Source organism: Glandiceps talaboti, chromosome 21 (genome assembly GCF_964340395.1).
Source record: "Glandiceps talaboti chromosome 21, keGlaTala1.1, whole genome shotgun sequence".
NCBI classification, from domain to species: domain Eukaryota; kingdom Metazoa; phylum Hemichordata; class Enteropneusta; family Spengelidae; genus Glandiceps; species Glandiceps talaboti.
This window is the reverse complement of record NC_135569.1, coordinates 9,909,040-9,921,608: the sequence shown is the minus strand read 5'-3', so window position 1 is coordinate 9,921,608 and position 12,569 is coordinate 9,909,040. Positions and strand designations below refer to the sequence as shown.

The following is a 12,569-nucleotide window of genomic DNA, read 5'->3' as shown; positions in this document are numbered from 1 at the left end:
ATTCTATGATGAATTTGAGAATCTTTATGGGAATAACCCCAGTACTCAGCCACGTTTCATCCTTGAGTCGACAACATCAAAAGATGAGACCAGTGCCAGCAGTAGTGATGCAAATACTAGTGCAACAGTACCAAAAAAAAACCAACTTAAAGGAAGAAAAAGAAGATCAAATGTATCTCAACTGATGAGCTGGTTGGAGACGTATCAAGACGGGGTGAAAAAAGTGAAAGAAGAAGAAGAAAAGAACAGAAAAAAAATGCATGATGAAAAGATGGAAAGAATGGACAGGTTTTTGGACATTCTTTCAAAAAAAATGTAAATAACACATATAAAATAAACATAAAAATAGCCCCAATGGTGTAGTACAACTGTAAAATTTGAATTGTTAAACATTCCCATGTCACCATTGCTATCAATATGTTCTCGTTGCTAGGCATATTTGCATGCACTTTTTGAATGTTTTTCAACTCACCTATTAATCCCTTTTGTTGTCTTTGTATTTGATATATATCATAATTTGACTGTTGCTATAGGTGTGCTCTTGTTGCTAGGCATATTTGTTGCTTTTTGCATACATTTTTCTAAATGTTTATCACATTCCCTACTAAAGAGGCCATATGGATGAGGATTTGGAATTTATTTTTTATTTTTTATTTCAAAAACAATTTTATCTTGGCTTCCTATTTGAAAAATCAACATGGAACATCATTGACCAAGTCTGTGTTTGTACCTAGATTGCAAAAAGCTACATTATGTGTAAAAAAAAAAAAAAGTTTGTTATTGTATGTACAATAACACGCACTTTACACATAAACATTTCTTAATCATTTGCAATGTATGAGTTACAAACACAGACTTGGTCTATGTTGTTTCACAGTGATTTGTCAAGTAAGACGCCATGATAGAAATAAGAAATACAAAATAAATACAAATCCCCATCCATATGGCCTCTTTAATTAAATGTTATTCCCAATATTTTTCTTTGTTCAACCAAGGAAAATACCAGTATGAGTGACCTATTGACTCGTAGTGACAACCTTCAGGTCACGAAGAAAACTTTGATTGGAGAATAACATACTAGTAATTATACCCTCACCAGTAAGGGAGCGATCAATATTTACAGTACTGGCTCTAAAATCTGTTCCTCCATTGACCTGAACATGTTGAATTGTGCACAAACATAACCAATTTAGGACACTTTGAAATAATATGTGCATAATGTGGCAAACACTGTGAATGAAATGAAAGTGCCTGACTTAGCCTACGTCTAGATATTGGATATTCAATGTCCATGTATATAGATGTAGTTAGTCTAGTTCCTATACATTTTTGTACATATAAGGTACAATAAATACAATCATCTCTGTTAGAAGTTCAGGTTTAGATCAATAGTTCAATGTGCAAGTAGGATAAAAACTAAATTCTTTTAGTGTGGGTTTGGGGTGAGGGAGGTCTCATATAATCTACATGTATGAAGAAGATTTTACTTTTATAATGAAATCTGCCCCAATACAAACATTTCTAAAAATGTCAAATTGAAAAATGGAAAAAATTGTGTTATGCATGGCTCTAAAATACATTTATAGTGCCAATAAAAGAGCTATTTTTTCCTCACTACATACTGGCTTTGTATTCATAGCACTACAAATACTACATACTGATTGTGCTGTGTGCAACAAAGTTGAATTTTGACCAATTTAGTTAGAAGAGGGTAGGGGAAGTGTGTCTGAGGCCTAAGTAAAACAATTTAGATTGTTTAACTATTGATCTCATCCACCCCTATTGTGTTGATTTATCATACATGTACAAACTATTGAACTGTTACTTGGCCTAGCTATACTATGAACTACATGTCTTCTTATCAAAAATGACCATTCTGTGTTTGTGTTTCACTTATTCTCTGATACATGTGACCATCACCAAGTGTAATAGATGTTACCAGGTTACATGTGAAACCTTCTTTTGTCTTGCTATTGTTTTACGCCATAAGCTACCAAGAATGAAATATATTCCAAGGTGAACCCAATATTACTCAGATTCTCTGAGAACATATTATGTGAATGACTGATAAACAAAGTAATAAACACTGACTTGTTTGATGACGACCTAGTAAAGGGTTACTTACTGTAGCCAGGACTTCTATAGTACAGACACAATGCAAAGTTATGGGGAAAATTAGATTTTCCATCTCACCTGCAATATGTTAAATCTAGTACCCACATTGGGCGACTGTATACTGCGAGTAAAATTTTGTTAGCAGGTCGTAATATTACATTTCCTTGGTATTAGAATATTTATTTTCAAGGCTATCATGTTATCAGCAATATACAGGACAACATAGCCAGAAGTAAGTGAATTTAATTAGTAATCTAGTTCTGAAACAGCTGTAGTACACAAAACATTTTATGCTATTTTTTAATTTCTATTTTGAAATCAATGACATTTATCACATTTCATTATTCAAAACCTTTTCAAAAAACATTTTGGTTCAAATTAGCAGTTTGGTCAGAGTATATAAGAATTTTCAATTTTGGCCAATTCATTTTGAAGTTGATGAGGAAGGGGGTAATCTGAGGCCTAACTTTATCCTATATTGAACTATTGATCTCACATATCCTATAACCAGGTTGTTCTATAGCACAGCAACCTATGTACAGGTATGTCACTGCATCTGTGGTGCAATATGGTTAAACATTACAAAACCCCTTTAATTTTATATTTCATTAATGTTTCTTGTTTCTTTCGATGTTTGATGGTTATTTAATAAAGTTATCTGGTTTTGAAAGTTTTACATCCTGCAATTTTATGTTGTTGTTGTTATTATTATTATTATTATTATTATTATTATTGACTAGTATCACAACTGAACTTACAGCAATAGTTAAAGTTGGTTTGACATTTCACTCATGGGACATACAAGTTATTATAGAAGTAATATCTGCAGTTGGGAAGTATAAGGAGACAAGTAAAAATACTAGTCCTGTGAATTTTTGAATGATATTGTTGCTATGATAAGAAGTAATTCTCATTTGATCATGTGTATTCTTTCATAGTTATAATTTGCAGGTATTTACAAGGACTCATTCAAACACAAAATTGATGAGCATATATCTCTAAAAAGAAACCAACACTTACTTAGTCAAGAAAGCAGGAAACTCCTAAAGTTGTCTATTCATTCAGGCAAATGCATAGACTCATTATCAGTATCCAATTGTGATAAGATCGCAAAATCTGTAAGTACTTTACTGCACACTTCCATAAGTGAAGTAAACTTGGAGACTAACTTTGAAATTACTTAACAAAATGTTAACCATGAGACATGTATGCACTAAACATCTACGTTGTGAAAAATGTGTGTGACATTTCATTGCCAGTTGTTTTATCGAGCTCAGACAAACAATGCCACAAGCCTATCTCGAATCCTAACACCAGTTACATCATTATGAAAAATGTTTGGGTACTCATTGCCATCCTGGACCTGATCAATGTCAATGAATGATTCAACATCATCATCAGTCATTATACATACATTGTGTAGAATACAACCACACATTATCAATTTACAAATTGTATCAATGTTTGGACTGTTCAGATCTTGAAGTCTTCTGAATCTACCCTTTAGGTGTCCAATGGCTCGCTCTACAACTTGACGACAAGAAGAGAGAGTATGATTAAATCTCCTTTGTGGGGGTGTTAAGAAACCTGTGTCTCTAATTGGTGTAATAAGCCATGGCTTGATTGGGTAGGCAGAATCTCCAAAAATATATTTCCCTTCTGGTATGTTGACCTCTGCACTACGCAAAAATTCTGAATTTCTCAGGACCCTAGCATCATGAGTAGAGCCAGGCCACCCTACATATGCATCATTGATAATCATATAATCATCTACCACAAGTTGAAGAACAACTGATTTATAGCCTTTTCTGTTGACGTAATCATTTGCGTTGGCATCATGTAGATTGGTAAGACGGATATGAGTACCATCAATGAAGCCTACCACTCCAGGAAAAAGGTTGGTTTCTTGTACTGATGCAGCTATTGCATTTAACCTCTCACGGTCTGGCCACTGTATTAAATGAGCCTAGGAAAAAAATAAAATGACAAAAAATGAAATGTTATCCATATAAAATACACTATAAATACTAATAATGAAGATTCAAGAATATAGATGAAGTTCTACTTTAACATATGGTGCTCCAAAAAAGGGAAAAACAGAACTATATAAATTTCACAAGAACAAAATGCAATTACAATCATAAAATGAACAGAGGATTAAGAAATAATTTGAAACAAAACATATCTTTTAAAAATATCTGTAAACTTAACATACATCATAAAACAGACAAGTGATTATAATCCAGAAATTTACATTTCTAAATGTACTTTTTGATACAAGATGTGGAAAGACAAAACATGGTATCATTTGGTGAGTTTAATTTTCAGTTAGATTGTCCACTTCATCGTGATGGTCAATGAAATATGATTATAATAGAATATCTAGCACTTTGATGATTTATGGAAAGCTATCAATTATTCATTTTTTTCGGTGCAATTGGAAATATTACTTTATTTTATTTTATTTTCAACAGTAAACATGATGAGCACTATAAATTTACATGTTCAGAAACGTACATGTAAATTGTAATTGGTTGGTACTGCTTACATGTGTTTCAATGTAACAAAATCATGCAAATACAGAACACTGCCATAAAGGCACTAAGTCCAGGATAGAAGCAAGGGAGCCCTACGTTATATCATAGATGTACTGGTAATAAATCCACGGCTATATCATGTCATCAAGATTCATATATAAATGCTTACCTTCAGAAGTAGCAAGGCGTCTGCAACTCGCCTGCAACATTCGTGAACAGCCCACTTTGACACACCAAACGTTTGAGCAACCTCTCTCATGCTGGATTTATTACTAAGAACCCAAAGAAATATCAGCAATTGTTTGGAACTGACGATGGGTTCTTCACCACCACGATAACGACTCTCCAGATTAGGCCCAATTTGGTGCAAAACTATTTCAAATGTTGTTCTTGACAGACGAAAATGTTGGCGAAAATCTTCTGGTGTGAACTGTGGGATAACTTCCTCAGCATAATTGTATATTTTGGGTGTAGTTTCTCGTCTGTTAAAACGTAAGGCGAGTACAACAGGCAGAATGTCATTTTCCACCACCACTTCCTCATCATCGTCCATAAATTCCCGCACAAATTCAGCTATCACTGCTTGCATCAACACTGCCATCTTTGTGTACGCACCAGAGCGAGGCTAAAGTCGTTTGGGCGACGAGTGTTGCAAATGGCTTTCGCGTGTACTCGGAAGCCTGCCCCCGACGACGGTTCTCGTGTCAAGAACAGTGCGCCCAAACGCACCCATCGACACGATACAGATAAGGTTTGGTAATGGTGACCATCTGTGATCATAAAACCGATAAGATAACACTAATGCGTGAACTTGGGAGTGACTCTCCGGCCATTACATAACGCCTTCGAGGGAAGGCCAAGTACGGATTAAGATGAAAATTTAGGTATGAAAAACCGTTCTCTGGTAGAGCTGTAGAAAATGTTGGTCATTCAAAAGAATAATCATATTGAATGATCGTCATGGTTTCACTGATTATATAACGTGATGACCTGGTACGGTACTGAACCACCGTCCTTTAAGACGAAGCATGCAATGCATCATAAGTTGTGATACATGTCAAAGTTCGTAAAGTTGCAAAAACAATTCAATGTATACTGACGTAATAAAGAAAAGTGAAAATGTTGAATTTGAATCACTTGTATTTGAGAAAGAGTTACGGTTACGTATTAAATTGACAAGTGGTTGGTGTACCGTGACATGCAGTTTTTGATTACAGTAAGCTTTCTGTGAGTATGTAACAGTATAGCAGTTGTGTTCTACAGTTTTGACGTCAACGTTATTTGCACGGACTGCGCATGCGCACTTCGATATCAGTACCCTTTAACTTTCTTGCGATAAACTATAGAGGTCGCTAGTACCACACCAATACCAGTGGGTGCGAGGATGGCAATGTACCCTGTTGTATTCCATATTAGGGCTACAATGAAGCCAACCATAATCGCAGCCAACGTTATAATAAGGGAAAATCTCACTGGAAGTGAACAAAGTAGAGCAGCAAGTTGGTGAATTCGTGATATCGGTACAGCCTCGTTGTTTGAACTACTGTTGTCTTCGTCATCAAGCTGTGTAGTGACGTCAGGAATTGGTACAGCCTGAAAGATACGTAAACATTTAAGTAGTAAAAAAGGCTATCCGAGCCGTACAATTTATATTAAAACAAAACTGTTTTGTTTTTATTTCTCTTTTCTCAGCTTTGAGTCATAATTTAGCCGTTTCTTTGATTTCTTGGTATGTTTGCGATTTTGAAGATGGTTTTGTTGATGTTATGGTTGATGTGAACATTATTCATAGATTTTCAAATAGTCTGACGTAACATTTCCTGTCATCATGCATGTGTACAGTACGTATACCATGATGTCGCAAACATATGTGAAGTCACAAACTCGTCATCATTGTTTTCTGTACTGTGTCGCACACAAGTGTCCGTGACGTCACAAACATCGTCATCATTAATGTGTGCTCAGACTTTTGTGACAAACACCTATAAATATGTGACGTCACATACCTCGTCATCACTATGTGTACTGTACTCTTTAATAAACATGTACATGTGACGTCACATACCTCATCATCATTTGTAAAATACATATATTCGCCTTTGCTCATGTCTGGAACATCCTGCACTCTTTCTCCAGTATTTGCACCTGACGTAAGTGGCGTTGTTGACACTTGATCACGCTTCTTCCAATACCAGAACAACTGAATACCGTTAAAATATCCCATAGTACTTGAAAAATATATCATTATGACGTATTGGATGGGAACAACCAAGAGATAATTGGATAAAAAGTCGGTTGTTTTTCCCACCAGGGTAAGATAAACTGATTTTGTAGCCTGTCCACTTGTTGACTGTCGCTGCATATTGAGTATCACCTGTGGAGATCAATTAATCATAACGTAAGTGCACACAGGTGTACATGAATTAAATTAGATAATATCTAATGTCTAATAACTAGCTTTAGATTTTTTTTCTGGTAGGATTTACGTGATAGGACCTTGACTATCACACCTTCTTAATCATACTCCTTTTCCTCTCTGTGTATTATGCTTTTTTAATTACTATGCTGAGCTGCAGTGAACCGCTTGATTAGCCAGCTGGGCTTAGTTTCGTGTTAGTCAGTCTGGTGAGGCTATTGTCCTAAATTGCATTGTATATACATAAAGAAATCAATACTGTACATGTATTACCAACAAGTGAAATAACTATTTGAAGATTATGAATAAATACCAAATGAGATACTGAATATGCATTACATAAATATACAACGGAAAACAATGTATGCGTACACACACACACACACACACACACACGCACATGCGTACGTGCGTACGTGCGTACGTACGTACATACATACATACATACATACATACATACATACATACATACAATCATACATACATACATACATACATACATACATACATACATACATACATACATACATACATACATACATACATACATACATACATACATACATAGAGGTTGTTATTGTGATCTTAACGTAATCTTTGACCTACCTGTGGAAATGTTTCGATTGACCAAAGAATAATGGCGCCCCATTGAAACAGGCCATAAATATCTGTGATAAGCTGAACCATTATAATGACTGCCCATACCAACAAACATATCGCTAAATATATCCACTTAGCTTTTGAAGAGTAGTCAGTTCCATACACACAAAATTGAATCAACAGTAATATTTCTAATGTAGGCATGTAAACTGCAGAGATTTTGATGTAAAGAGGCAGTTGGACAACACGGAAAACGAAAAACAGGTTGATGAGAGAAGCGGTGAAATTTGCTGTTGCCCATAGAATACTTAGTCCTACGACGGATTTTCGACGCCAATTCTTGACGAGTTGGGGAAAGAGTACAATAAACCATATCGCCGTACTGATCAAACCGCAAATGTTGGCAAATGTACAGACAGATATTGGCCACTCAGCCCGACAGTTTTGAGAAAGTATGTTATTCCCGGAACTGTTAGTCGTCAGGTTACTTGGATTTTCCATGATGTACTTGTGTGTACACACTTCAAACGGTGTTGGCGACAGTAGAACAAAGACACTGTTCTCAAGTCAGTATATAAACTCACAAACAACTAAGAAACTGTACGCATACGAGTAGAGAGTGTCCACCATTAAAATAGCCACAACATATTTCTTTGTTCTTGACAGTTTCTCTGAATGTTGAAGGTTAAGTGCACGGCCGCTGGTTAAATAGCATAGTTCTTCTCCTTGTGCTCAGTCGCTTGAATTCAAAGATACTTTCATCTAGACATGTACTATACCCTGGCCATATCGCCTTACCTTCTGATCCGGAAACCAACGTGACAAAAACACACATTCAAACAAAGAGGTGTCATTCAACAGTGTGACGTCGAACTTTAATAGCGAAGCTGGTGAATAATGGCATCGGTGGTTTGGCTGGATATTGCGGTGTTTGTTTTCATATTGACGAGAACTTGCCAAGGTAAACCATATTTTGACCCGTTGTCTGCATGTCAGTTTATTTTACCCCAAAAATCATACGAACAGCGCAAAACATACAAATCGCCTTGTTACGGTGTATAACGAGTTCGAAAGGTCGCTTTTACCGGAAGATGAAATATTATATTTTCGACATCTGAAGTATAATTTATAGACTGTTTTGTCTAATATATAGTCCTTTGAAGTCTATCTAATAAGCAATTTACATAATTGTGTGTACGTGTATATTCTTGTAATACGTTTGTTTTTCACTTCATACATTGATTATATTTTTCAAATTGGTTTTTGAACTGAAGTGGTCTCTGTGGATAAAAAGAGCAACCACTCTGTCTTCCGTTTTACTAATATAGAACATGTCAGACACAATAACGCGGTGAAAAATATGTACTGAATGTTTATTTTTCACGGCATCGGGATTGTTACAGATAAACAAAGCAACCATTTTGCGACAACAGAAAATGGCGGCTTTAAGTTTTCGAAGGATGTACTATGAACTTTGGACATTTTATACTAAAGTTAAACTTGTTATTCAAACGATTGGTTTATTCTCGAATAAACATTTCTATGTCTTTAATGTAGGTTTAAATTATGCCAGCCATGCAGTAGTTCTTTCTACAAATTTATCATACTATGAACTGTGTTGAAAAAAACAACTAGCAAATAAAACTGTCGACGTGTTGGTCCGAAGTTTAAAAAAACTATCCTGTATACCTAGCTAACATTTTCACAGAGCTCTACATTTTCAGACTTATAGAATTGTCGTACGTTCCATTACGTCATGCATTCCAGAAATAGTAAAGTCAGAACGTACTTTATAAGATGCCATACTATAGGACTCTAAACACGATGCCGTGTTTATTGACAAACAATATAACAGCAGGGACAACAACAATTGATGTTCAAGTACAACAACTTCAATAGTTCAGTCGGTTTTAAACAATTATTATTGGTTAATTATAAAATGTGGTAGAGACAGATAGACGGACGGACGAGCAGTGAAAGTAGCTGGACGCATTAATATCTAGATAAACGAGACAGGCAGACAGATAGACAGACAGACAGACAGACAGACAGACAGACAGACAGACAGACAGTCTAGATCTGATATACCACAGACAGGGCGGGCAAGTTTCTTCCTTGTCTGTGGAAAGACGGACAGGTTGTCGGACAGATAAACACCACATATTAATAATTACTAAATAAATTTTGTCATAGTATTTTAGTTCTACTACATCATTTATCTTCAATTGAATAATTGTTATTTGAATGTTCCACTTTCATTTCAGGAATCGTTCTCGAGGAACCTGACTGTCCTCCTGGGTTGCCTTTTGTAAACTGTACTGTGAGTCCTTGTGACGTTGAGGGCGCTGTTTGCACTGCTGACCCCGAGGCAGAATGTCGCCCCGACTACTGCGGTGGATGCGTGGCTAAATTCTACGATAAAGACGATGGAAGGGAAGTACATTGTGAATTAGGTAGGTCGAATAAATCAATCGCCACTACTGCTGCACAATCGATAAAGAGAGAGACACTTACTTGGAACTTAGCAAATATGACAGCATGCAGCACCGTCTTAGTAGATGTCACAATAGGAATGAATTTGTCATTCTAACGACAGATACACAACATCCCATTTACTCGTCTGGTATTTTTCAGATGCTGGAATCATCTGTGAAAATAAAAATAATACTCTCCAATGTAAGAAAGGTGGTCAGGTGATGACGATTGTAAGTGCGAACTACGGCCGACTATCTAAACACGTATGCCAACATCCTTACGGATCAGAATCACTCCATAATGTCACCAAGTGCTCTGGGCAACATACAACTGACATAGTAAAGCAGCATTGTGAAGGGCAGAACAGTTGTCACCTGAAGGCCAACAATGTGATTTATGGTGATCCCTGTAATGGAATCTATAAATATCTTGAGGTGTACTTCACATGTGACAGTCCAGGTGAGGTTGGTGATACCGGTCATTTACTGAAGTTTAAAGTGTTGTAATCGTCCTATGCGCATGTCCAGTGATTGCGGAAGTGACGTTTGTTTGTTGACAAGCATGTTCTGTCGCATGGAGATCTCTGTGTAGTTATGACCACCATGCACCATGTTAAATTTTACCTCTTTCATAAATCATTATGTAAATTCTTGCTCAGAAACAATTTTGCGCGTACACATTTACTTGTGAGGTATTCATAGCGTTACATAGTTTACTTGCTAGGTTTTCAGACCTTAGGACCTCAAGAGTCTGACTAATTTACACAATGCACGAGTCTGAGTAACCATGGCAACAGCTCATCGGATTAAACCTGGAACTTGCAAGCCCATTTACTTATTCACCATAGCTTTATTACACCTTGTACACCAAACTACTTGACATAATTTGGGTTGGTACGGAAAATCACGTCGGGCCGGGCAATATGAACCATTGAACTACAAAAACTGGTTTTGTTTAAAACAAGAATGAATAGAATTGGACTTTATTCCACAAGAAAGTGAACCAAAAAAAACCCAATCTTTGACAGTAACGGAAAAAAGATTCTGGTGAAGACAGTGAAAATAGTTCCCCAGGAACTAATCAAAGTTCATGGACCAGTCAAACACGTAGGACAAGTTTGGGGTACCGCCACCACCACCACCACCACCACCACCACCACCACCACTACCATCACCATCACAACAACAACAACAACAACAACAACAACAACAACAACAATAATCAACATCTGTTGTGATATCCATAAATACATAGAGATATGAACGATAGTGATATAGATTAACATTAAAGGGAACAGAAATAATAACCCTGTCCTGAATCTATTATTAGGAGCACTCTACCACTCTTCCAAACAAGATCACCAAGGAAACCATGGCAGACATAGTAGTCAACACAAACGTGAAGATTTGTACTCGTTTTTGTTCCGTAATATGTTATTGAAAAGTTTGTTTGGTCACAGCACTACTCAGAGACAGGTAGAAATCATTGATAATTCATACAAGCTGATTTATAAGTTTTTTTTTAACCCAAGAGAAAATACCTGTAGACCTACAACTTCTATTACAGCACTATTCTAGTACATGTATAATGTTCTTTTCGCCACATGCCTTCTATGAAATCATTACAGATAGAACAATTGACTGCATAGTACAGTATTAGTATACTGAAGAAAGCCAGCTGTATTTCTAACGTTCGTTGTGTGCGGGCACTCTTCACCGACGCCATATTGGATTTCTCAACAAGATTGTTTGTTGCTTATTTCCTCCTTAGTTGCTATTGCTAAACACAGGTGTATATAGGAGGAGATTTCTCGCGTTTTATATGTAAGACAAATTAAAGTACTGGATTGTTTGTAAGGTATATCTTGAAGAGTAGTGCCATTCTAGGAACCAGATACATTTTCGTAAACTAAGGACTCTGGAGAGTCATTTCATGATTTTACACCACCTACAATTCCTTGGGATATCAGAAAAAACATCACGTTGATATTGTGCCTTATTCTATATTCATGGTAACATTGTGAAATGAATATTCATGAGGCCTGAGTGCTTATTCCCTTCAGTGTAAAGCATTTCTTTATGGTATTTCTAATTGCTGTTTAACTAGTATCAGTGGAGCACGCGCACACAGAGCAACAATCATAATAACTTTTTATCTTATTCCTTTTTGACAGCACGAATATTCTAAAGTTCACCCATTGTTTTCGTCAGTGATGGCCGACCACCACCAATACCACTGGTACCACCAATACTACCATCAACTGTTACCTTTACAAATCTTGTTTCGTATGGCTGGGGAACAGTTGGAAAGACACGTTATAGACGAACTTGAAAGACAAACACAATATGATAAAATCTACACATTTTCGACAAGTTTGTTTTGTGATTGTGCTGGGCAATATATGTAAGCAAAATGATGGCTCTATA

The 12,569-nt window shown here is 36.2% G+C and overlaps 2 protein-coding genes across 5 annotated transcripts in view; one reads left to right on the top strand and one right to left on the bottom strand.

Annotated features, from left to right (window-relative positions):
* LOC144451100 (uncharacterized) overlaps positions 1-12,569 on the bottom strand; it is a 44,159-nt gene that overhangs the window by 18,368 nt on the left and 13,222 nt on the right. The window contains exons 4-6 of one of the 4 annotated variants that reach the window (XR_013482279.1): positions 10,183-10,315; positions 6,718-7,026; positions 5,442-6,245 (exon numbers count right to left, since the gene is read on the bottom strand). Coding sequence is in view for 2 of the 4 variants with exons in the window: in XM_078141872.1 (XP_077997998.1) it covers positions 5,964-6,245; positions 6,718-7,026; positions 7,675-8,169 (1,086 nt within the window). In the remaining 2 variants the exon portion in view is untranslated. Of the gene's footprint in view, positions 1-5,441; positions 6,246-6,717; positions 7,027-7,674; positions 8,663-10,050; positions 10,316-12,569 lie in introns of those variants that run through there. The other 3 variants (XM_078141872.1, XR_013482280.1, XM_078141873.1) reach the window with 3 other exon arrangements.
* The window catches only part of LOC144451101 (L-arginine-binding protein-like), a 4,245-nt gene continuing 4,058 nt past the window's right edge, over positions 12,383-12,569 (top strand). Inside the window, exon 1 of the mRNA XM_078141875.1 lies at positions 12,383-12,546. Coding sequence (XP_077998001.1) covers positions 12,431-12,546 — 116 coding nt within the window. The 5' untranslated portion in view covers positions 12,383-12,430. The remainder of the gene's footprint in view (positions 12,547-12,569) is intronic.